Raw genomic sequence first — 26,674 nt, forward strand, 5'->3', positions numbered from 1 at the left:
TGAATATGCATATGTATGTGTGAGTGCGTGTGTATGTGTGTATTATATATATATATATATATATATATATATATATATGCATGCAGGAGCGCGTGGTTTATTGGGAAGGGATATTGCAGTCCTAACGGTAAGATCGTCGCTTCGATTCCTGGATTGGGAGTTGCATTTTGTTCTTGAGCAAAACATTTCAGTATTACTTTGCTCCAGTCCACTCAGCTAACAAAAACGAGTAATCCTGCGACTGACCAGCATCCCATCCAGGGATGTGGGAAACCGATAATATGACCCTATAGCTCGAGAAGGACCTTTCATCCTTTAGGTAGATAGATAGACAGATAGACAGAGAGATAGATAGATAGACAGACAGACAGATAGATACATACATACATACATACATACATACATACATACATACATACATGTGTGCGCGCGCGTGTGCCTGAAGGAAAATACCTGAAAGAAACATGCATACTATATACAAATAAATCTGAGCATATCCTAGTGGTTAGTGTGTTGGACCGACGATCATAACGTCATCGGTTTGTTTCTTGCACCGGGTAGCATGTAGTTTCCTTTTTCAGTGTACTTTTCCTACTTTGCTCCATTCAGCTGAAATTGTGTACCTGTTCAGTTCTAGTTCAGCCCCTTTTCCCTCCAGTTGTCACTTCCTTGATGTTTTGTCCAGGTGATCGAGTGGGAGAGCTGAGAAGCTATTTGTTTCTAATTGCGACTACAGGAGCACCTAAAACAATTAAGGAAAGGGTGATATATACTAGACACACACACACACGTATATATATATATATATATATATATATATATACGACAGGTTTCTATCAGCTTCCGTTCACCAAATCCACTCACAAAGTTTTGGTCGGCCCGACACTTAGCTAATGTGCCACAGAGTGGAACTGAACCCGGAACCATGTGGTTGGGAAGCAAGCTTCTTACCACACAGCCACTCGTGCGCCTCTATATATATATATATATATATATATATATATATATATATATATATATATATATATATATATATATATATATATATATATATATATATATATATATATATATATATATATATATATATATATATATATATATATATATATATATATATATATATATATATATATATATATATATATATATATATATATATATATATATATATATATATATATATATATATATATATATATATATATATATATATATATATATATATATATATATATATACATATATATATATATATGAGTTGCTATATATATATATATATATATACTAGCTGACGTACCCGGTAATTCTCGGGAGAGAGGGGCTTATCCCTTGGTTCTGTTCTCATAATTGTTTCGCTAATCCAATAACAACAATACAAAGTGTGTAGCCCTTAAGACGGTTTTTGTGCATTTATAGAGAATACCAAACTGTCTTACACAGGATTTTGCTTTTAGGAATTCCTAATAAGTTATGAATACCCAAATTGTGAATTCAGTTATGCAATGACATGAAATTTGTTACTCGATAGTAAGAATTCTAATAAAGTAGCCCCGAAAAGGGCCTTATTGCGTTCCCAGAGTATATAGAACTTAAGAGGAAATACTAATAAGGTATGTACACTAAAATCGTGAAGCATGTTACGTAATAACAGGCCAATCAGATATGAGATGATAACAATTCAAAGTAAATAACTCAGAAAAGGGCTTTGTGCGTTCTGGTATATTCGTGAATAAGTCACCAACCGAAATAAGTGGATCTATTGTTTAGGAAAATACTATTTACTTGTTTAAGGGTTGTACTGGATAAAATTGCGAAAATAACTCTAACAGTGCAAATACTAAGAAATAAGCATAGTCAGTTTCCTTTTTACCAAATAATTTAGGATAATGTATGGGTTATTTCCCTTGGCTATATATAAGGGTCCCTTCCAGGAGCGAATGGGTTATTCCCCTTGACTGTTAAACTGAAATATATTAGATATATACAAGGATCACTTCCGTGGGCCCTATTATCGATTTTTTTCAACAATCTGAGTATGCCATGAGATTTCAAGACATGAGTTCTACTCATGTGTCAAGTGTCATCAAAATCGTTAAAACGATGTAGGAGGAGTTAGCTAACAACTCCACAAATACAGCCACAGACAGAACTTCCCACATATGTAGTAGATTTGAGCTATTGATGTTAACTAGATGCTTGGAAATAAATTTTGCAATATTTATTTATAACGGAATATCTTCAAACATTAAATAAATAATAGAAATTTGACACAGAATATATCAGAAATCTAGACTTTATTCATTATCTTTATTGTCATTCTTTCGTTCATTTCTTCTTTTCATTTTTGGATTTTTTTCTATTTTATATATGACTTTTTTTGCTTGCTCAAATGTTCAATGTCTACCTAATTATACAAACGAATATGTATTTTATACATACACACATGCATACACAAACACACACACATGTATATGTGCATAGAATATATATGTGTGTATGTATGTATATATGTATGTATGTATGTATGTATGTATGTATGTATGTATGTGTATATATGTATGTATATATGTATGTATGTGCAAGTGTATTGTGCGTGTGTGTGTGTGTGTGTGTAATTACGTATGAGTTGATATTTCGGCTGTTTCATTTCCTCACCGGTTTCTACACCACAGTGTATGTAATCAATAAAATTCTATTAATATGACTATATTATTCCGCTGATGAGGACTCACGTGTCCATATATTCTCATGAATGTCTGACTACTAAAAACATGATTGCGTTTGGCGAGGCTAATATGTGTTATGTATTCATTTCAATATGTAGCCTCGTTTAATTTTTAAGCGTGTCTTTATTTTCCAACTGCAACGATGTATTGTTTATATTAGTATATTACTGTGTTGCGTTCTTTGCTAATCGCTTAGCCCAAATGAATTATTTTCGTAATAATAGTGAGGTGCGTATATAAATGGATGCGTGTATGTGTGTGTGTGTGTGTGTGTGTAATGTAATATATATATATATATATATATATATATATATAATATTTATATATATAAATGTGTGTGTACATGTGTATATATATGTATGTATATGTATATATATATATATATTACATTATATATATATATATATATATATATATATATATATATATATATACATATTTATATATATAATGTACTATATACATATACATATATATATACATATATATATATATATATGCATATACACATATACACACACATACATATAAATATATATGTATGTATATATATATATATATATATATATATATATATATATATATATATATATATATATATATATATATATATATATATATATACTTATATGTATTTGTGCACGTATGTACCTATGTATAGGGAGGAGTAGAAGAAGCGGAGGCGTGAAATTGCTTCAGGCAGATTGGAAAGATAGAGTGCGGTAGGAGTGATATATGGGAACGAAGACAAGTGGGGTTTCAAAGTCTATGGCAAAAGAAAATAGAATTGCGATAGATAGATAGATAGATAGATAGATAGATAGATAGATAGATAGATAGATAGATAGATAGATAGATAGATAGATAGATAGATAAGGAGAATGTGAAAGAGCAATGGTTGATGTGGTGTAGAAATGTATAATTTTATTACTAAAAGAATTATTACGTTCACTTGATATATTTCTGATAGTAAAATGCAGCTCCTACTGCTGCTGCACTTATCAGCGAAACCAACATGGCTCCCAGAAATCCTGGCACTGATGGTGAATGGCGCTCGAAGAAAGTCTCATCGAAAGGACGTGGAAAAATTTCCTGCAAAATAATGATAATAATAATAATGATAATAATAATAATAATAATAATAATAATGATAATAATAATAATAATAATAATAATAATAATAATAATGATAATAATAATAATAATAATAATAATAATAATAATAATAATAATAATAATAATAATAGGAATGATAAAAAAAAGGTACTGAAGCCTATTTGAAAATGATACCAGGCTTACCATCCCTACAGGAAGTGCAAAAAATCGTGCTAACTGGAACGACTCATGTACTGAGAAGAGCATTATCGCTGTGAAAACAACATCCATTCATGATTTTTTTTTTTTTTTAAATAAATATTTTACCTGTGAATTTGCGTGTGTAAACTGGGAATGCATACAACGAGTTTCTCTGCCCTAGGTGTACGGAAAACACTCGGTGAGAAATGGAAGAAAATTTGAAGAAAGAAGGAAAAAAAAATAATAATAATAATTATAATTTCAAATTTTTACCACAGGGGCAGCTTGAGGGGAGGGACTAAGTCGATTACATCAACCCCAGTGCTTCACTGACACTTCATTTATCGATCCCGAAAGGATGAAAGGCAAAGTCGACCTTGGCGGCATTTGAACTCACAACGTAAAGACGGGCGAAATGTCACAAAGCATTTTGTCTGGCGTGCTAACGATTCTGCCAGCTTTCCCGCCTTAATAATAATAATAATAATAATAATAATAATAATAATAATAATAATAATAATAATAATAATAATAATAATAATAATAATAATAATAATAATAATAATAATCCTTTCTACTATAGGCACAAGGCCTGAAATTTGGGGAGAGGAGTAGTCAGTTTCATCAATCCCTGTGTTTCACTGGTACTTAATTTATCAACCCCGAAAGGATGAAAGGTAAAGTCAACCACGGTGAAATTTGAACTTAGAACGTAAATATTTTACCCAGCATCATAGACAAGTCGTGTGCTGAGACAGATATTTTTATATTTCGGGATGGTTATGTTTTTTTTTTTTCTTGCCAAATAAACACACGAACTATGTTCGTTCTTTACTTGTTTATTATTGTTCTTGTGGAGGCGCAATAGCCCAGTGGTTAGGGCAGCAGACTCGATTCCCAGACCGGACGTTGTGAGTGTTTATTGAGCGAAAACACTTTAAGCTCCACGAGTCTCCGGCAGGGGATGGTGGAGAACCCTGCTGTACTTTTTCACCACAACTTTCTCTCACTCTTACTTTCTGTTTCTGTTGTGCCTGTAATTCAAAGAGTCGGCCTTGTCACACTGTGTCACGCTGAATATCCCCGACAACTACGTTAAGGGTACACGTGTCTGTGGAGTGCTCAGCCACTTGCACGTTAATTTCACGAGCAAGCTGTTCCGTTGATCGGATCAACTGGAACCCTCGACGTCGTAAGCGACGGAGTGCCAACAACCTATTACTGTTCTTATTTTATTTCCATTGTCTGGAAATCTTTCGTCATACACCTGTTGTTTCTTCAGCGACTTTCCATCCCACGTATCTCCTCCTGTTCCTTTTTGTCCAGAATGGCCAAGTGGTTAGAATGTTGTACTTACGATCGCTAGATTGTGGATTCGATTCCTGGACTGAGCAGCGCATTATGTTCTTGAGCAAAACACTTCATTTCAAGTAACTCTCTGATTATTTCGACACCTCACGTGTGGTACACTTGTGCACCTGTATAGGTATTGTTGATTTGGTGGAGAGAGTGAGCTAATGCACATCACATACATTTGATCATTATAACAATCATTGCGTCTTTGTCAAAGAGATTTCATCATACTATCATACATACATATATATAAATTGTTAGCGGAATAGACCGGTTCAGAGACATGTGGCAATCATAGAAACTTCCTCTAGTGGTTGCAACTAGAAGACCACATAGTAATCCAATAGGTTAGAGTATACTGCAAAATTCTATACAACCGAAATCCAGGAGAACGATCGATGAAATTATTTCGTGAGAAGTATAGAAACCATTAAAAATCTAAAGGTATGAAAGGTGATTATAGATTTTTAACACCTTGTCTTCCTTAAAGTTACGGCCGTTTACTCACTGAAATTACTATCACACGAGGAACGCTGGGAATCGGCCGTAGCCCTAAGGATAACAAGTTGTTAAATATATTCACCTCTTACACTCCCTGATTTTTTATGGTTATATATAAAGATATAAATATACATACATACATACATACATACATACATACATACATACATACATACATACATACGTACGTACGTACGTACATACATACACACTTCTGTACTTGCTTTCCGAAGTCAATACACATTTCATATTAATGACTCAGAAGATGCTACAGGAATTTACACAAGGACGCAGTTCTGGATTTTTTAGTTTTATAGCAGAAACAACTTTAAGCTAATGAAGTTGATTATTAGATTCTTGTTCCCTTGTCATTTATTGTTTATGTGTGTTGCGTTCTTATGTTGCGTTCTTATGTTGCGTTCTTATGTTGCGTTCTTATGTTGCGTATTATGTTCTTGAGCAAAACACTTCATTTCAAGTAACTCTCTGATTATTTCGAAACCTCACGTGTGGTATACTTGTGCACCTATATAGGTATTGTTGATTTGGCCGGCCGTTGTGCGTGCAACATCGATATTCCTCCTTTTGCCTGTAAAATTTTGTATCCCTGCCATAAGGCTTTATTTTCACACACGCCAGCTTAATTTAATTCGTCCTTAGTCGAAAGACATCTGTTTTTATGTCCTGTTATTATTTTCATTGTATTTGTGTAACATTGTTCGTTTTTTTCTGCCCTTGATTTTGTTGCTGCTTTCTCCCATGGAATCTAATGCTCTTAGCTTAGTTCTTCCTTGGGGCTGGCCAGATTGGAGCAATATCGAGAATAACCAGACGAAATTGTAAAGATAATCTGAATGACCTGTCTTTGTTTCCTTTGTATCCTCTATCTGGATGTTTTGTTGTCCCTTTTTTGTATCACCTGTCTGTTTTGCGTTCTTGTTCCATTTTGTATTATTATTATTATTATATATATATATATACACGCTATCGGGGATATTTTTATTTCTCCGGACTTCTATGCTTTCCTCTCTGACGAAGAGCCATACTCGAAACGTCAGAAACTCTCTTTTTTTTTTCAAGCGACAAAATAATATATTTCATGTGCACGTCTTCTGGTTATTTATTTATGTTACTTTTATTGTTCGAATTTTCGATTTGACTACACACACACACACACACACACACACACACACACACACACGCACACACATATGTATATATGTATGTGTATATATACATATATATATCTGTGTATTTATATGTATACATGTATGTGTATATATAGAGAGATAGATGGATAGATAGACAGACAGACAGACAGATAGTTAGACAGAATGATAGATAGATAGATAGATAGATAGATAGATAGATAGATAGATAGATATACATATGTGTGTGTGTGTGTGCATGCATGCGTGTGTGCGTGCATGCGTGTGTGCGTGCATGCGTGTGTGCGTGCATGCGTGTGTGCGTGCATGCGTGTGTGCGTGCATGCGTGTGTGCGTGCATGCGTGTGTGCGTGCATGCGTGTGTGCGTGTGTATAATCTATCCAGGCCGGTGCATACAAATGCAAACCTAACTATTCCTAACCGATAGGGATCCCAATATTTAACTAATTCAGAGTTGTGGTTCCAGAAAGACACAGTTTTCTACATGAGTCAGTAATCTGTGAATACACTTCATGTCTAATATCCAAAGAACGAGCTTTGTCTACAGCAGAAGACTAAGGCTAAAGGTTTGTTTTGGCGAGATGTCCCCCACTGTAGTTTTGTTCTGAATGATGACCGAAAGAGTACAATTGCGAATACATGTGGTACGAGAATCTACCAGGTAGTACGAAAATTTACCAGACAATGTGTGCGTGTGTGTGTGTGTGTGTGTGTGCGCGCGCGAACGTGTTTGAGCACAATATATAAAGTGATCACAAACCCGATCCTCTGGTTCATCCTGCCAAATTTCATCTTTCCTGATTCTTCCAAAATCGAAGAGGACCTGCAAAGAGAGAAAACAAAACGTCACTATACTAAAAAGTCAATATACTCTTAGTCACTTTACTATCATCTATAGTTCTGACTTTCGGTTGTAAAATGCGAATAAGGTACCTTTATTATTTATAATTTTCACTTTCACCATTTATGAAATCAGCGTGAGATTTCTACGCTAACTCTTATAAACCGACAAGGCAAGCCAGCTTAACCCTAGGCCGGGTAAGAGCCACTGACGAGCGTTGAAAAAAATGCGAAATCACTGGTGATCTGGCTATGTCCTGGATGCTGTAGGGAGCTTGTCTCCCTTGTCAGTCTCAAGCGCTTTATTGTGGCTAAGAGTTATTTGACTTTAATTCCTAGCAATGCCGGTGCTAACTAGTACCCTTAGTTACTTTAGTGACGTCTATAGTTCTGCCTTTTGGTTGTAAATTGCGAATAACCCACCTTTATATATATATATATACATATATATATTTATATATATATATATATATATATATATATATATATATATATATATATAGGGATTTATTTTTCGTAATGAGATAAAAAAAAAAAAAAACAAGGCTGTGTGCATTATAGAACATTTATAAATAGGTCTTATAGCTGTTCCCAGGATATTTATTGTATCCCTTCATCGGAGACGGTATGAGAGGATGGTTAAGCAATAGTTAATTTAGATAAGATAGGAAATAGAGAGTGAATGCAGGGATATTGTATTTGTCAATCCAATTGTCTTTAAGATTGGTCATTACATTTGTAAATTCATTATTAAGATTCCAATACCTTATCAGTAAAATCCAATAATATTTGGGTAGGTAAATAGAAATGTAAGCAAACAGATAGATACATAGGTAAGTAGATAGATAGGTACATAGGTAAATACGAACTGATAAGCAAGCACAGACACATAAGCACACACACACACACACATACACACACACACACACACACACACATACACACACACACTCCACACACGTATACACACAAAGGCACATATGAAGACACCCATCCCTTCTTTAAGTTGATGAACTGCGATTATAACACAAGGCTCTTTACCCACTCCCTCTCTTTCTCTTTCTTCCTCTCTCTCTCTCTCTCTCTCTCAAGACAATTGGAGAAAACCTCGACTACGTTCGACTAGATATCAAGAGCATCTGATTATCCTAGAGAGACCAGCCATTTATAGCTGCTAATTTGAAAATGCTACGTGTAACAAGCGCTATTTTACACGTTTTTATATCAGTACAATTACTTGTAACACGTACAAAATAACGTAAACTATTGACACAGATTTTGTGTGCCTAAACTGTGAATAAGTTCAGATGGGTACATTTGATTAAAATATATTCAACCTCATGCATGCGGAGGATTTGTGAGGATCGGAAAGAAATGAGACGAGCATGAACGACGGAGTGCAAATGAGTTGAGAAAAAAAATGAAGCATCAAAAATCAGAAGCAGTGTACTAGAGGGATTATGTTTTGGTTGGAATATGATAGATGAGAATATTTAGCAAACCATATGGAAGTAAACCGTTGATTTGCTCATAAATAAATTTCTTAGTGTATAGAAATTATCGCATATTAAATGAATTGTGTTTAAGTAGACAAACTAAGATAGACCTAAATATCTTTCTATGAGCCAAATTTAATCGCCGGCACAGTATTATAAGCTGTAGTGTGTTAGATAACGATGTTTTAGGCTTCTGTCTTTCCAAAGCCACAAGAAAAAGAAAACGAAACAAACTCGATTCTTACCTCCCTTGCAGCCCGCTCTCCGGCTTGTATAGCTCCTTCCATATAGCCTGACCATTGTGTAGCAGTTTCAGTGCCGGCAAAATATAACTTACCGATGGGTTCTCGCAGTACCCTGCAGAAATTAAACGATAAAATTTCTTAAAATGGCACTTACGGCATATTTCATGCAAATATATAACTGTTTGATGGTATACATATCTCTAAAGCGCGAGTGAAATTGATGAAAAAATACACAAACTCACACGCACGCACGCACGCACACACACACACACACACACACACACACACACACACACACACACACACACAAACATACACACACACACATACATGGAGAGAGTTACTGCTGGTTATATTATCGTCTAAGACTGTTCACAAGCAAAGTGGAGGCCTCAGTTATTCCAAACAAGCGTAGGTTTGAAAAACAATATACAAAAATGGACGAGGTACTACTGTTGCAACGTCCCTTGTCTTTCCTCCGTCAAGGGTTGTTAAAATACCAGTTATATATTAGAGTAGCTATAATAAACTATGCACTACTCAAAACTGCATGGTGTTGTTCCTCAGATAAAAATCAATATTTTCGAAGTTGGTTACTCTGAAATCTTCAATATGCTTGGAAACCATTAATCGCCCTATCCAACAACAATGCTGGAAAACACCAACAATAATCTTATGATTATAGTTTGTGCGTAAGGTACGTGAATGTGTGTGTGCGTGTGTGTGTAGATAGATAGGTAAGAAAGAGAGAGAGAGAGAGAGAGAGAGAGAGAGAGATGCAGGCAGGTAGGTGGGTAGTTAGGTAGGTGGGTGGGTAATTAGGTAGGCAGGTAGGTAGATTTGATGACGCAGACTAAAACTCCAAACATGTGTGTGTGTGTGTGTGTGTGTGTGTGTGTGTGTGTGTGTGTGTGTGTGTGTGTGTGTGTGTGTGTGTGTGTGTGTGTGTGTGTGTGTGTGCAGCATTTCGTCCGTCTTCCCGGTCAATAAGCTTCGATCTTGAACAGCTAAGATGAAACCTTCGCTCTTTGCCTTTAGCCCTGAACTCCGAAGCCACTGATAGGTGCGCTTCTGGTTAACAACGGCTTATTTGCTACGGGCTATATATTCGCCATGCAAATATTTATCCTCCCACGTATCAGCCAGTTGTTCGTGCGCTTATTTCCTTGTCATCGATTTCACCTTTGCAACAGCAGTTGCCGCACTTTCGCCGTGCTATTCAGTCTGGATATCGTGCATGGACTCAATGACAAATATTTACTCTCCTTCATGGCAGAATGAAGCTTTTTACGTCTGTCGTGATTTTTAACAAGTTTTGGCATTCAATTGTTAGATGTTTCAAAATATTCAGCCTGTCCAGTTGTTGTGGTTTTGTAAGAAATTTCAACTTGGATCAAGCCTCGACCTCTTTGGGCTCCGGGAATGTGAAGACGATTCGCGTCTGCCTCTGGGTGATGCATCTTTCCTGCAAGTCAGCAGCTTCACGAATTTTCCTGACAATCTTTTGTACTTCACTGTAATTCCAGTTCAACTGATATTCCAGGTGATATCCCAGTTCAACTTATTGAAACTATAAATAACAACTGGAACTGCTCAGGATTGTATGGTTAATACCTTGTTACGTGCATTTAGCTCAGATTTCAGGACTACTCCAACTCTTCTATAACATTCCTTTCTGATCTTCCCTTTCATGCTTGCATGCTGAATGCCAGCGCCATCAATTATTTCTAGGTATTTGTAAGTTTGTGCCTGCTCAAGTTCTTTTATAATTGTGTCAAAACCTAACACGACTAAGTTTGGCCTTGGCACATTTATCAATACCAAAGTTCATCCCGATGTCATCACAGAATGCTTTCACAAGACGTAATAGGTCTTCAAACTCAGAATTGGCTTTGCCACATAGTTTTATGCCATCCATAAAAAATAAACGGCTTATTTCCTTGTTGTCAATTTTATACTCATACTCTGTTTTGTTAAGTTCACTTGTAAGGGGTATAAATGCTATGCTAAAAAGAAATAGATGTGAAAATGAGACACCTTGTAAAATGCCACAGTTCACGTTAATATTGTTTGAAACCAGTATTCCATTAGAGTGATAGAATCGGAGACTCGTATTCCACAGTGACAGGATATGCTTCAGAAAGTCTGAAATTACGGGAGAAATTTTGAATATGTCCAGCGATTTCAGGATCCATGAATGCGGTATGCTGTGAAAAGCCCTTTTTATATTCAAACCATGGAGAACTGAGATTTCTGCGTTTGTTATGGCAGTTCTGAAGGATCATGCGATTTATAGGGAGTTGTGTTGTTATTATTATTATTATTATTATTATTATTATCATTATTATTATCAGTAGTAGTAGTAGTAGTAGTAGTAGTAGTAGTAGTAGTAGTAGTAGTAGTAGTAGTAGTAGTGGGGGGGTTTCGTTGTGATGGTGGTGGTGGTGGTGGTGGTGGTGGTGGTGGTGGTGGTGGTGGTAGTAGTAGTAGTAGTAGTAGTAGTAGTAGTAGTAGTAGTAGTAGTAGTAGTAGTATATGGGAGTGTAAAGGCTGTGTGTAACAATTTTATTCACTGTTTCAGAGTATGATGACTCTACATCGCCGGTCAAGTGGACAGGTTCCTGGGTCTCGACAGTTACAACTGGATTTAGGCTCTCGGTGTTAACCTCGTATAGTGATACTCTTCATATTGGGGCAGCACTTATACACACACACACACAAACACACACACACACACACAAACACACACACACACCGGCCTTGTTTGCATGGCCCCCCTCCCCAGATAATTAGATGCCATCAGCTACTTGTCCAGCCATGCGGTCCAAGAAATTCCCCTTTCTAGTGTCACTGAATCGTCAATCTTGACCAATAGCTGCCTGTTTGCTAGTAGCCATCTTGGACTTCATGTGCCTCTTCATTCGGTAATGTAGGCTTGAAAAAGACGGGTTTCTGCTAGGAGCTCACAAAACTTAAAGTCGCATAGAGCCGAATCGAACTGTTTTAAAGAAGAGTACATGTAACTCCAACTAAATATGTTGAGTACCTTTTCTTTCGTTTGCCCAGTCACTCGTACACACACACACACACACACACACACACACACACACACACACACACACACACACATATATATATATATATATATATATATATATATATATATATATATATATATATACATATAAAGGTAACCAGAGTTAGCAGACAACATGGTGTTCTCTGTAATATTTCTGTAAGTACGCTATCATAAGAACCCTACAGTAACGTTTTGGATAAATATTAACTACAGTTATTTGTTAACATAAGTAATGCCCTTTTATAGACATGCTAGTAATTTTCTTGCTTTATTATTATTATTTTTTGTTTTTTGTTTTTTGCTAATTTCTTTTCACATTTTTTAAAACATCTTAGTTCCCCCTTTGTATTGAAATAACCCGAAAAAAATTTTCCCTACTCTTTTATCTATGGACTTCGAAGCCCTATGATGGAAAATTGTATGGTTTTAATATATTGGGCTACCAGACTTCTTCTCTAGGACATGATTTCTTTCCTAATTCTTCTTCTTTTTGTTTATTTTGGACGTTTTTGTTTTCACTCTGATGAAGCTCTGTGTTATAGCTCGAATGTCCTATGAAGATGAAGAATATTATTTTCGCAATTATTTATACGCACTGACTGGCATCGGAAGCGGAAACGGTCGTAAGAATTGTTATGTCACATAAATGTTATGTCATGTTTTATATTGAATAATAAGTTATAGATGTGGTCCAATTGATTTGTTTGTTGATCAGAGGTTTCTCTATTTTCTGATTATATATATATATATATATATATATATATATATATATATATAAATTAACAGAATGAGAAAAAATCCAAGGCAGTGAAAGTTTTCAGAACATTTATAAAGAGAAGGTCATGCAGCTGTTTCTGGGATACTATTCCTTCATCAGAGACGGTGCGAGAAAATGTTTAATAGTTGTTATAGAGAAGATATGAAATACAGAGTGAAGTGGAGGAATGAAAACAGACGTGAGATACGTAAGGATATTGTATCTGCAGTTCCATTATTTAAGCAGAATGGTGTATAAGTAATTTTTTTCTGTACCTTGTGTGTGAGATCCAATGGTGTTTATAATTGGTCATTCCAAACATAGAATCTTGTAAACGATGTTATTCGATCGAGGGTTTTTTGAAGTGACTTAAAAGTTGGGAATATGTTTGTAAGGTCAAATAAAAAAAGGAAGAGAGAGAAAAAAAGAGGGAGAGGGACAATAGATAAATGAATAGAGAGGTGTGCTAGCTAGTGGTCAGAATAAAATGATAGAAGGACGAGAGAGGTGAGGGTGAGAGAGAGGTGAGGGTGAGAGAGAGGTGAGGGTGAGAGAGAGGAAGAGATGAGAGAGTAAAGATTAAAGGAGTGTGAGGTATGTTGTGATAGGGCTTAAGTGATGGGCAGAGAGGAGGTAAGGGAAGTAAAATGGTGGAATAAAGAATTGGGAATATAGGTTAGGTTGCTTAAAGGACAGGTCAGTGGTGAGAAGTAGGATTATGTGTGAATATGTATACACACGTATATATTCATACATGTATATAGTCACTTACATACATCACCACATGCATATGCATACAAAATTCTTGTATGTTACATGCATTCTCGTATATATTTTTTCATATATATATATATATATATACTTTATTTAAAAGCAGCAGAAATATAACAAAAGACTGTTACTCTGAGTTTCACGTTTCCGTTCATCGGACAAAACTGTCCGATGAACAGGAACGTGAAACTCAGAGTAACAGTCTTTTGTTATATTTCTGCTGCTTTTAAATAAAGCATATTACTCTACCTCTGGTATTCGAGTACTCTTTTTTCGACCTTGTTGCACATTTTATGTGCTTACTCCGGTATATATATATATATATATATATATATATATATATATATATATATATATATATATATATATATATATATATATATATATATATTTATATATATATATATATAATTTAAGCAGAAAATGGAGACATCTTGACTACCATCAATTATTACTTTTTAATACAAATCTTTATCCCATCTAACAGCCGTTTCTGCTTCCAATGTCCCATAGTGTTGCCAAAGAAAATATTCTGAGAATAATATTCCTCATATTTTGTAACACTCCCGATCTGGAACATGGTGCTTCATCAAAGTTAAGAAAATACATAAAAGAAAAGAAAAGAAGAGAAGAGCCTCGAGAAGAGGAATGAAGGTTTAATATATTTGAATCATTCCATTTTGCAGCGTAACGCTTCAGGCCGTTGAGAAAATGACTAAACTAGAAAATTAATTGGTGGGTTAATCTTTCTTGTGGGATAACAGGGTGTATAAATAATAAAAAGTAAAATAAGTAACTTAGCATAACGGGATACGTCAATAGGTCTAGAAAAAGAGGGAGTGGTAGTGCCATAATGATTAGAAGTAATCATAATAGTTCTTAAGATTATGTTAATAGTACTGATTAATATTTATCCAAATAACATGCCCATAAATTAATTACATTTATTTACTATCTGGTATATTGTAAAGACCAACCAACTATTGTCCATAATGGGATTGACCAAAGTCCAGCTATCAATATAATTGGTCAGTTAAATTTTCTAGACATATTGGCGTATCCCGTTATGCTAAAGTACTTATTTTACTTTTTATTATTTATACACCCTGCTACCCCTAAAAAAAGATTAACCCACCGATTAATTTTCTAGTACAGTCATTTACTCAACGGCCTGAAGCATTACACTATAAAATGGTATGATTCAAATATATTAAGCCTTCATTTCTGATCTCGAGGTTCTTCTTATTTTCTTTTCTTTTATTCACTCTGATGAAGCTCCATGTTCCAGATCGGATGTTACAAAATGTGACGAATATTATTCTCAGAATTTTCTTTGGCAACACCGTGGGACATTGGAAGCAGAAACGGCTGTTAGATGGGATGGAGTTCTGTATTAAAAAATGATAATCGATGGTAGTCAGTTGTTGTTGATCAAGATCTCTCTATTTTCTGCTTAATTTAAACTTGATTCCTGGTAAACTCTTGTTTATCTTTGTTATTGCCTGTATCGTATGAGCACAATATACTTGCATATGTATACCCAGAGTTAACATAGGTAATTTACACCGGTAGTAAAACGGATATTCTTATCCCTTAAACGGTTCTTCCAACCGCTAATTCTATTAACCTTATATATATATATATATATATATATATGTACACACACACACACACACATACACACACACACACACACACTCATACATACATACATATATATATATATATAAATGCAAGCTGCAGTCTTTTGGTGATGTACGTATGTACATTGATATATATATGTGCGTATATGCATATACATTTATTAGGCTAATACCTAACTCTTTCTTTTAAGGAAAACTAGGTTTGTTCTTTATTCTCTCTCTCAACTAACTATACGATTCCTGATTACTAACTAACTGTTTATAAACGCTTCATCTAAATATAAATTGATATTATTTGGTACTCAGTCTGAAGAATTTCTTATAGGAGATTTCTTGTTTATCCTACATGTACAATTTTGTAATTCCTGTTAGCAATTGAAGCAAGTGTAACGGTGAATATATATAATAATACGTAACTGCCTTCAGTGCCTCTAAAAAAAATCAAAGATAACCCATCATGTTTCCTATCCGAAGATATTTGTGGGTTTTTTTTAATAATGGAACGAGTAATCTTGGTCATCATTAAATCACAATGAAATTTAATAAAATAATCTGGAACCAATAAAATTAATATCTCCTTACTTTCCAAAGACAGTGAGAAATCCTGGTGGTAACATTACTGTATAACATCCTCCACTGTATTGTTCCTCCGCCCAGTTCTTCTCTTCATAATGAATAGGCTAATAAGAAAAAAAGATAAATGACATTTATGTCAGTAATGGCATCGCTAATAAGGTGGTGAATTGGCAGAATCGTTAGAACGTTGAATAGATTGCTTTCCGATATACGTTCTGAATCTTTTCGCCTTGAGTCCAAATGTCAGCGAAGTCATTTTTTTTTTTTACCTTTTAGCTTTTCGGAATCGATAAAGAAGGTTCCAGTCAAAAACTTGAAATTGATTTGTCTTCTTTCTATTTTCATTTATTCTTTCTTTCTTGTGAGTGGATTTGGTAGACGGAAACTGAAAGAAGTTTATGTGGATGTGTGGGGGTGGGGTGTTTGTGTGTGTGTGTGTGTGTGTGTGTGTGTGTGTGTGTGTGTGTGTGTGTGTTATTATGCGTCTGTGATTTTCTCCAGCATCGCAAATGACTAAAACAAAAGAATGAATATATATATATATATAGGTAAATTTTATAACATTTTTCTGACATAACTTAAATATATACTTTAACCATGTAACACAAGCCTTCAGTAGTTTTTTCACTCTTGTTTATCTTTTATATATATATATATATATATATATATATATATATATATATACCGGAGTAAGCACATAAATGTGCAACAAGGTGGAAAAAAGAGTACTCAAATACCAGAAGTAGAGTAATATGCTTTATTTAAAAGCAGTAGAAATATAACAAAAGACTGTTATTCGGAGTTTCACGTTCCCGTTCATCTTACAAAACTGTTCGATGAACGGGAACGTGAAACTCCGAGTAACAATCTTTTGTTATATTTCTGCTGCTTTTAAATAAAGTATATATATATATATATATATATATATATATATATATATATATATATATATATATATATATATATATATGTATGAATGTGTATGTGTATATCCATGTGTGTGAGTGTGGATATGTGTGTGTGTGCGTGAGTGTGTGTGTGTGTACGTCTGAGAAGCAGCTTTGTGATATTGGTTCTGACCACTCACACAGACTGTCCCCTGTCCTTCTCACCCCTATAAATGCAGTAAACCCGTCATTAACTCGTTTGAAAATTATAATGAATGATACTATTGTTTGCACAACGTACGCTGTAAAATAAATAAAGCATTAAAACGGATAATGGGAAATAAATAGAAATTTTATACGTACGTAAGCCAATTCTTCAATACCAAATACATTAGCATACAATTTAGCTATTCTATCTCTCCTTTCTTCACGTGTAAGAAGCATGTAGTCATGTGCCTTAGTAGCTAGAATGAATCTGCAAGTATAAGTTTCACATTATTTCAATGAATATGTATATAATGGTTGACATAACGGTTGCCTAAATACTTCATATATGTTTACATATTTATACGATGTACATATGTGTGTATACACACACACACATATGTATATATATATATATATATATATATATATATATATATATATATATATATATATATATATATATATATATATTGGAAGGTTTGGAGGTGATGTACAGAAATTATATAGAAAGAAATTAAGGTACTCAGAAATCTGGATGTTTGTACATTTACAGATTTTTATTAATGTCACATATTAAATAAAGCGCTTTTCACCTAATCGTGCAGGATTTTCAAATTTGAAAATCCTGCACGATTAGGTGAAAAGCGCTTTATTTAATATGTGACATTAATAAAAATCTGTAAATGTACAAACATCCAGATTTCTGAGTACCTTAATTTTTGTATATATATATATATATATATATATATATATATATATATATATATATATATATATATATATATATATATGTGTGTGTGTGTGTGTGTGTATATATATATATATATATATTATATATATATATATATATAGGATAGAAAATATTTTAGTGGTGAAACATATATTTTTTTACAGTGCGTGGTAAGGCGTATAACCAATCCCTTGTTATAATTATGTATATAATTATAAAATATTATATATATATATATATATATATATATATATATATATATATATATATATATATACAGGGTGCGATGGGTGAATTGTCGCCATTTTATATTGTTTATTTCGCGCATGCACATTACTTGTTTTTAATTTTGTCGACTACACAGTATAGTAGGGTTAGTTGGGCACTGTCTTTAAGAAAAGCAACACTATGACGCAATTCACTCTGCCAGAAATTTGGAAACGACATGCTGTACAGCATGGAATTTGCGCCGGAAGCTCCGATACGAACATTTCAGAGTGTTTGGGTGTCAGTCTGAGGACAGTGCAGAGGATTCGGAAAGAGTTAGATGAATCTAATGGTGATTACGAAGACACGGCAGCTCGGAAAATTCACTCTGATTGTTCTGATAAGAAAAGAAGTCCTGAATTTGTTGATGAGATCCAAGCCATGATTGACAATTATCCCTTCGAGTCAATCAAGTCCATCGTCAGGGACATGAAGACATTCGGCATTCCTCATACAAGATAAGAAAGGGCCAATTTTTATCTCAAGTCATCAAGGACAAGAAGAACGATCGTGCTACGAAGTTTTTGAACGAACTCAAGCATCCCCTCTAACCGAACATGCTTTGGTTTTTCTCATACGAGAAAAATTTCTGCCAGGATCAGAGGGTGAACACACAGAGCAACCGTTAGCTTGCCGTGTCCCCAAAGCATGTACCAAAACATGGTGTTTGGAGTGATCACTAGTGATGGCGAAGTTATGCCTCCATTCATCTTCCCACACGGCCTCACACTCAACACGGAGGCCTACATCAAGTGCCTGGAGGAGGTAGTGCTACCCTGGGTGAAGAGGGTGGCTGCTGGAAGACACTATGCCTGGCAACAGGACTCTGCACCATGCCACACAAGGAAAAAATCCCAGGCATGGCTGTCAGACAAATTCTGCGACCACATCCCCCCTAACATTACCCCTAACTTCCCAAACTGCAAGACTCTTGATTATTAAGTGTTGGGTGCAGTTGAGTGAGAGACCAACAAAACTTCTTGTAACACCAAAGATGAACCGACGGCAAGGATTATGGCAGCATTCACCAACTTAACAAGGAGACCGTCCAGAAGATTTGAAGGAGATTCTGAAGTCGTCTGGAGGCTGTGGTTATATATATATATATATATATATATATATATATATATATATATATATATATATATATATATATATATATATATACAGGGTGCGGTGAATAAATTGTTGTCTTAATTACACAAAAATTAGAAATAACACTGACATTTTATTTTAACAGATATATTTAGCAAAATTAGATAAAAATGTCTTGAAATACTAAAGAGTAAATTTATTCAATAAAATCGTCATAACTTCACCGACGGACGCAACAGTATCAATAATATGACTAACAAAGCAAGTGAACATAAGGATGCACATCATAGAAAAGCAGAATAGAGTAAGTGGAGTAAGAGCATACACGAAGACGAAAAGTGTCGCTGAAGAGGTCAGAGATGTGTGACGAAAGATTTCCGGACAATGGACATGAGTTAGAATAAGAACAGTAATAAACGAGTGAAGAACGAATATATATAGTGTGCTTGTGTTTATTTGGCAAACAAAAAATGACCATCCCGAAATATGACTATATATATATTTCATGGGAGATAGGGCGAAAACGATCTATCTACAGCGTGCTTCAAGTGCCGAACTAAATATACACATAGAGTTTTTAATAGTTTTTTGAAGGTGTCAGCACTTCAAGTATGCTGGAAACAGGTTGCTTTCACCCTATCTCCATTGATATAAATATATACATATGTACATTATTATTAATTTAATGTATTAATTGCCTATAAATGTTTATAGCATGCTGACTGCTTGATAAAAATCATTAACGTGATTTTTAACGTTATATTTTTTTATGAATTAATGTATATATATATATATGTATATATGTATATGTATATATGTATGTCTATATGTGTGTGTATATATTCAATATATATATGTATATATATATATATATGTGTGTGTGTGTGTGTGTGTGTGTGTGTGTGTGTGTGTGTGTGTGTGTGTGTGTAATATATATATATATATATAGATAGAGATAGATAGATTCGGATGAATTAGGTACTTAAGTTGAGACACCAGAACTTAGTACGGTATTATCCATACAGTTTCAAAATAAGGTGATTAAAATCAAAATAAGCAACAGGATATTCAGAGGTAATGCAGTACGATCGTTTCAAGCGACTCCATTTAATTGAACAATGCAACCATTACATCAGTTTAAATGCAGAGCAATCCTCTGCTGCATAAAAAACAGAATTAAATTAAATTAAAATAGTTGGACACATTAGTATAATTTTACCTAAAACCTCCAAGAAGGTAAGGAGATAGACAAAGAACATGCTGTCTTCACTTCCGCTTTTCCAATTCCTTACCTTCTTCACTTCAGTTTGTCTGTCTCCTTACCTTCTTGGAGGTTTTAGGTAAAATTATACTAATTTGTCCATCTGTTTTGATTTTATTTAATTCTATGTATTTATGCAGCTGAGGATTGCTCTGCATTTAAATTGATGTAATGGTTGCATTGTTCTTTGAAATAGAGTCGCTTGAAACGATCGTACTGCATTACCTCTGAATATCCTGTTGCTTATTTTGATGGGTGGGTGTGTGTGTGTGTGTGTGTGTGTGTGTGTGTGTGTGTGTGTGTGTGTGTGTGTGTGTGTGTGTGTGCGCGTGTGTGTGTGTGTGTGTGTGTGCGTGTGTGTGTGTGTGTACCTCTATATATATATCATTTATTACTTATAAAAAACAAAATTTGTTTGTACTTTGACAGCCGTTGACAGGTTTTTTCGTGTCATTTAAATAATTTGACCATGCCGCACATAACTTTGCAATCATCTTCCGAAAAGGAATGAGAGAGGTGCTTTCGTGGTGTATTTGGCTCCTATTTCTAGCAATCCGTGTACTTTCTATTTCACAGTCATACTTTTTACAGAGTCAAAAAATATTCCACCTATCACTCAATCCACCGCGATCTCAAAGGGTTTAGTTGAACAAATCGACCTCAGTACATTTTTTTAAAGTCTGGTACTTATTCCATCTATATATTTTGTCGAACTGCTAGGTTACAAGGACGTAAACAAAACAACACCGGTTGTCAAGCGATGAGGGAGATAGTACAAACACTCGCACACACACACATACACATAAAGATATATATATATATATATATATATATATATATATATATATAGAGAGAGAGAGAGAGAGAGAGAGAGAGAGAGAGAGAGATGTTTTTCAGTTTCTGTCTATCAAATCCACTCGCAACGCTTTGGTCAACCTGGAGCTATAATGGAAAACACTTGCCCAGGGTGCCACACAGTGGTACTGAACCCAGTACCATGAGACCAGGAAGTAAACTTCTTACTATGCAGCCGCGTCTGTGCCAATATATATATATATATATATATATATATATATATATATATATATATATATATATATATATATATATATATATATATATTCCCCTCAAGTTCGTCACATCACAGCGTTCAGTATACAGATATTTTTTCACATCTGGCCTACAGCCCTTCTTGTTTATTTTCACTGTTTCGTTTTCCTGTCGTGTTTTCTGTTTGCCACTTAATTCCTCCGCATTACAAATTTAATTTAATTTGTTTCCGTGGGAAGAGCTATTCTAACAATGCGTCCTGCCCTAACACTTCGAAACGCTTAGTTTAGAATAGGGCAGGTAATGAAGGAAATATTCTCTATGTGGCCTGTTTGTTTTCTGTGCTCTGTTTATGTTCTGTTTTTCATTTTGTCCACGTTTTTTTGCGACGTCCTGTACCCAGATATGCATCTATATATACATGTAGATGTAGGTATGTACATACATGTACGTATATATGCATATACTCACATATTATTTGTATTTATATATATATATATGTGTGTGTGTGAGTGCGTGTGTGTGTGTGCGTATGAGGGTGTGTGCGTGTGTGTGTGTGCGTGTGTGTGTGTGTTCAATATTATGACTTACCCCATGAGAGCTGGGTGACTGCCATCAGCTTTAGCACTGTCCAGCGTAAATCCGATGAGACCTTCTTTGTCGTTTATTGCAGATGAACCACACATGCCTGATTGTTTGCAACAAAGCAAAAAGGAAATACATGAGTCACAAATTTCTGGGCGTGAAGTTGAGTTTAAAACAGGGATGAAGGCAAAAAAGGTGCATATAATCTTGAAGGGCGGAGGCAAAGCACGTGTTTAAATCTAAGGAGAAAGAAAATAATCAAAGTATGTGGTCCATATATTTCTGGAAGCGGATTGGTTTAAAACAAAGAAACGTGATTTAAAACAAAATGGAAATAGATGGGATAATAGAAAAAAAAGACAGAGGAGGTAGGGATGCAAATTGTAGGCTTTTAAAAATAGGAGAAAACAAATATAAACGCGTTTATAACAACGGTTAACATTATCTTCTCAACTTTTGACTTATCTTCTTCATGATGATGCTGATGATGATGATGATGATGATGATGATGATGATGATGATGACGACAGACACTTAGATAGATAGATAGATAGATAGATAGATAGATAGATAGATAGATAGATAGATAGATAGATAGGTTTAGTTGAGTTAGAGGTTAAAATAACCGTCTAAAGAATAGAAGTATCCACTATACTACCAGTATATTACCTATGTTTAACTATGGGCATATATATTCAAGCATATTATGCTCATAAATTATAGGTAAAGACAAGGATAAACATGAGTTTATCAAGAATCAAAATTTAAAGAACACACAAAATGGAAAAATATTGATGAACAACAATTAACTTACATCAATTATTATTTATTAATTCAATATAAGTGCCATGGTTCCGATCGGTTTTATTACCAAATATGATAAATATTTTTAGTATATCAATGGCAATACCATACAGCATTGGAAGCAAAAACAGCTGTTGGATGGGATGCAGTCTATTTGTATTGAGTTAATAAATAATAATTGATGTAAGCCAATTGTTGTTCATCAATATTTCTCCATTTTCTTTAAATATTATGTATATATATATATATATATATATATATATATATATATATATATATATATATATATATATATATATATAAATGAGACCACTAGGTGGACTGTTAATGTGCTAGAAGATCACATGTAATGTGTCTACTAAGACCGAATTGTTCGCAAAGGAAATTTAGCGAAGTAACAAAAACGTATACGAGCAAGACTTCCTTTGAGAACAATTCGGTTTTAGTAGACACATTACGTGTGATCTTCTTCTAGCACATTAACAGTCCACCTAGTGGTCTCCTTTATATATACGTATACAATAATCCTTTGAGATCTCAGATATTTTTTCTGAATCTCCTTGATTCTTTTAATGTGCTTGTTCACTGATATTAAATTGATATTAATTAATATCCAATTTTTTACCCAACTGTTTTAATTTAATTAACCATAACCACGTTCTTAAAGTTGGATATTTGATGCCGAAACCATTTTCTGCAGAGATATTTCCGGATTTAGCACGCAAAAACGAAGACTTTTGAAACTTACCATAAATATAATTAACAGAACCGTGTACACGTGTTTCATTCGTGGGAAACAACTAGTATACGATTCTGAGAATTATATATGTTTTGCGGTCTGCACTGATGAGAAACAGATATTTTCGGTAAGAAAATGTTAATTTCGAAACTAGTTTGCAGATAACTGTATATACTTATGTAATTTTCACTTGTCTTGCCCGTATACGTTTTTGTTACTTCGCTACATTACATGTGATCTTCTTCTAGCACATTAACAGTCCACCTAGTGGTCTCCTTTATATATACATATACAATAATCCATTGAGATCTCAGATATCTTTTTCTGAATCTCCTTGATTCTTTTAATGTGCTTGTTCCCTGGTATTAAATTGATATTAATTAATATCCAATTTTTCACCCTACTATTTTAATTTATATATACATATATATATATATATATATATATATATATATATATATATATATATATATATATGTATATATATATATATATATATATATATACATATATATATATCTATATATATATATATATATCAAATAAGTTAGATATCATTTGGAATGTTGTCATTATCAAATGTACACAGTTAACTTTACTTACCTTTCTCTCGCCAATAAGCCCGTTTGTAATAGAGGAAGGTTTTTATAACAGTCCCCATGGGAATTCTCTGAATCAGCTGATTACGTAGCGGTGGCAATGGGGGTTCGTATGTCATCTTGCTTTGAAGTGGGACAGGTGACGCCAATATAACCCGTTTGCCCTAAAGAAAAGAAAATATGTCTGAAAGACAGTGCATCGAAAATAATCAGTCAACTGAACATTTCAGTTGAAAAATTAATAAGTTTACGACCATCTATACATGTGACACACGCGTGTCTTGTTTGGTTACGATACTTCTTGGTCGCAAATAATATTTAAGACAAAAACCAGCATCACCAATTCCATACACACATACATATATGCATGCATATATATATATATATATATATATATATATATATATATATATATATATATATATATATATATATATATATATATATACATATACACACACACACACACACACACACACACACACACACACACACACACACAACAAACAAACACACACACATACACACACACTAAGGGAAATCAAAACTTTCTTTAGGTTGCCCGCACTGCCTTCAGTGCTCGCGTGCTAAAGGGTAGTATTCTTGTGGTTACATAACCGAGATTTGACTTTGACCGCTCCATATTTCCTTTTACAGATTAAACACGGTCGCTGGCAGTGTGCACCTAGAAAAAACAGGGATCAGAGATCCGATTTCTCTTAAGGTGTATCAGGGGTTGAAATTTATCGCATGCTTTCAGTACAAAACGGTGACAGCGCGTAGAAATGTCTACAATTGAATCGAGAAGTTTTAAAATGGCCGGACAAGCGTGAAGCACGAAGAGGGAGCAGGACACCCATCAACCGCCACTACTGACACGAATATTCAAAAGCCCTACAGATGAATCTAGCGAGCCGACGAATGACCACCGATTAGGTGCCATGTTCTCTCCAAATTAATGTAGTTTTTGTATAAGAAATTATCCAGCACAAGCTCCGCTTCTGTTAAGTGTGTCCAAGATGGATGCCAAGAGAGTTTACCGAAGTGCATAAGCGTAATCGTGTGTGGAGATCTGTCAACGCTTACTGAACTGCTGCAACAATGGAGCTGGTGCTTTCTTTTGGAGAGAGTAGTCACAAATGATGAGATCTGGGTCCCTCCCTTTACGCTATAGTCCAAATGATAGAGCATGGAGTGGAAACACCTGGAATCTCCAGCGAAAAAGAAATTCAAGACTCAACCTTCCGCAGAAAAAGTAATGCTAACCGTTTTTGGAAATGCAAAAGGGATTTATATTGGAACGTTATCTGGAAAAGTTGTAGGCTACAGTGCAATGCTGGCCAACGCACGAAACCGGCAATCCGCACTAAACGCCTAGGCTTATTGTTAAATCATACGTTATTGTTGCACGACAATGCACACCCATATACGGATGTCCATACCACTGAAACCATAGAGAAATTGGGTTTAGAGTTGCTGGAACACCCTGACAAACCCACCAACAAATCAACACTTGACGCAATTCGAAGAAGAACTATACAAAATAATAAAGAACGTCGAATTCAGGAAATACCCAAGAAGGAACAACGAACACCAACAGAAATTGAAAAAAATACTGGAGGTTTTTAAAAACGCAAACGAAATACTAGTACCTGCGGAGAAAACCGGTAACTTTTATATTGTATATAACACACTATGTAATAATTTAATTAGAAAAGAAATACTTAGTAAATACAAACATACACCAAACAACACCTTAACTAATATAAACAACAAAGGATTTGAAATAGTAAAAAGACTAGAGATGGCGATACGACGGAACCATATGTCTCAAGAAAACCTAGAATAAACCTCAAAGACCACAAAAATAACATTGATAGCGGCCCTAAAGTCAGACAAATATGTCCATTGAAATCGGACATAGGACGTATAAGCAAAAACATCATAGATAAAATAATGCCCGAACTCAAAACTAAGATTGGACTTTCCATATG

General features: G+C 34.4%; 1 protein-coding gene across 1 annotated transcript in view; it reads right to left on the bottom strand.

Annotated features, from left to right (window-relative positions):
* Window positions 1-2,280: 2,280 nt before the first annotated feature.
* Window positions 2,281-26,674, bottom strand: part of LOC106881277 (amine oxidase [flavin-containing]) — a 94,516-nt gene continuing 70,122 nt past the window's right edge. Inside the window, exons 10-16 of the mRNA XM_089356569.1 lie at window positions 24,685-24,844; window positions 22,545-22,641; window positions 17,707-17,818; window positions 16,463-16,560; window positions 9,631-9,742; window positions 7,810-7,872; window positions 2,281-3,821 (exon numbers count right to left, since the gene is read on the bottom strand). Of these exons, the coding sequence (XP_089212695.1) occupies window positions 3,678-3,821; window positions 7,810-7,872; window positions 9,631-9,742; window positions 16,463-16,560; window positions 17,707-17,818; window positions 22,545-22,641; window positions 24,685-24,844 (786 nt within the window). The 3' untranslated portion in view covers window positions 2,281-3,677. The remainder of the gene's footprint in view (window positions 3,822-7,809; window positions 7,873-9,630; window positions 9,743-16,462; window positions 16,561-17,706; window positions 17,819-22,544; window positions 22,642-24,684; window positions 24,845-26,674) is intronic.

This window comes from Octopus bimaculoides, chromosome 8 (genome assembly GCF_046866305.1).
Source record: "Octopus bimaculoides isolate indiv1 chromosome 8, ASM4686630v1, whole genome shotgun sequence".
Classification (NCBI taxonomy): Eukaryota; Metazoa; Mollusca; class Cephalopoda; order Octopoda; family Octopodidae; genus Octopus; species Octopus bimaculoides.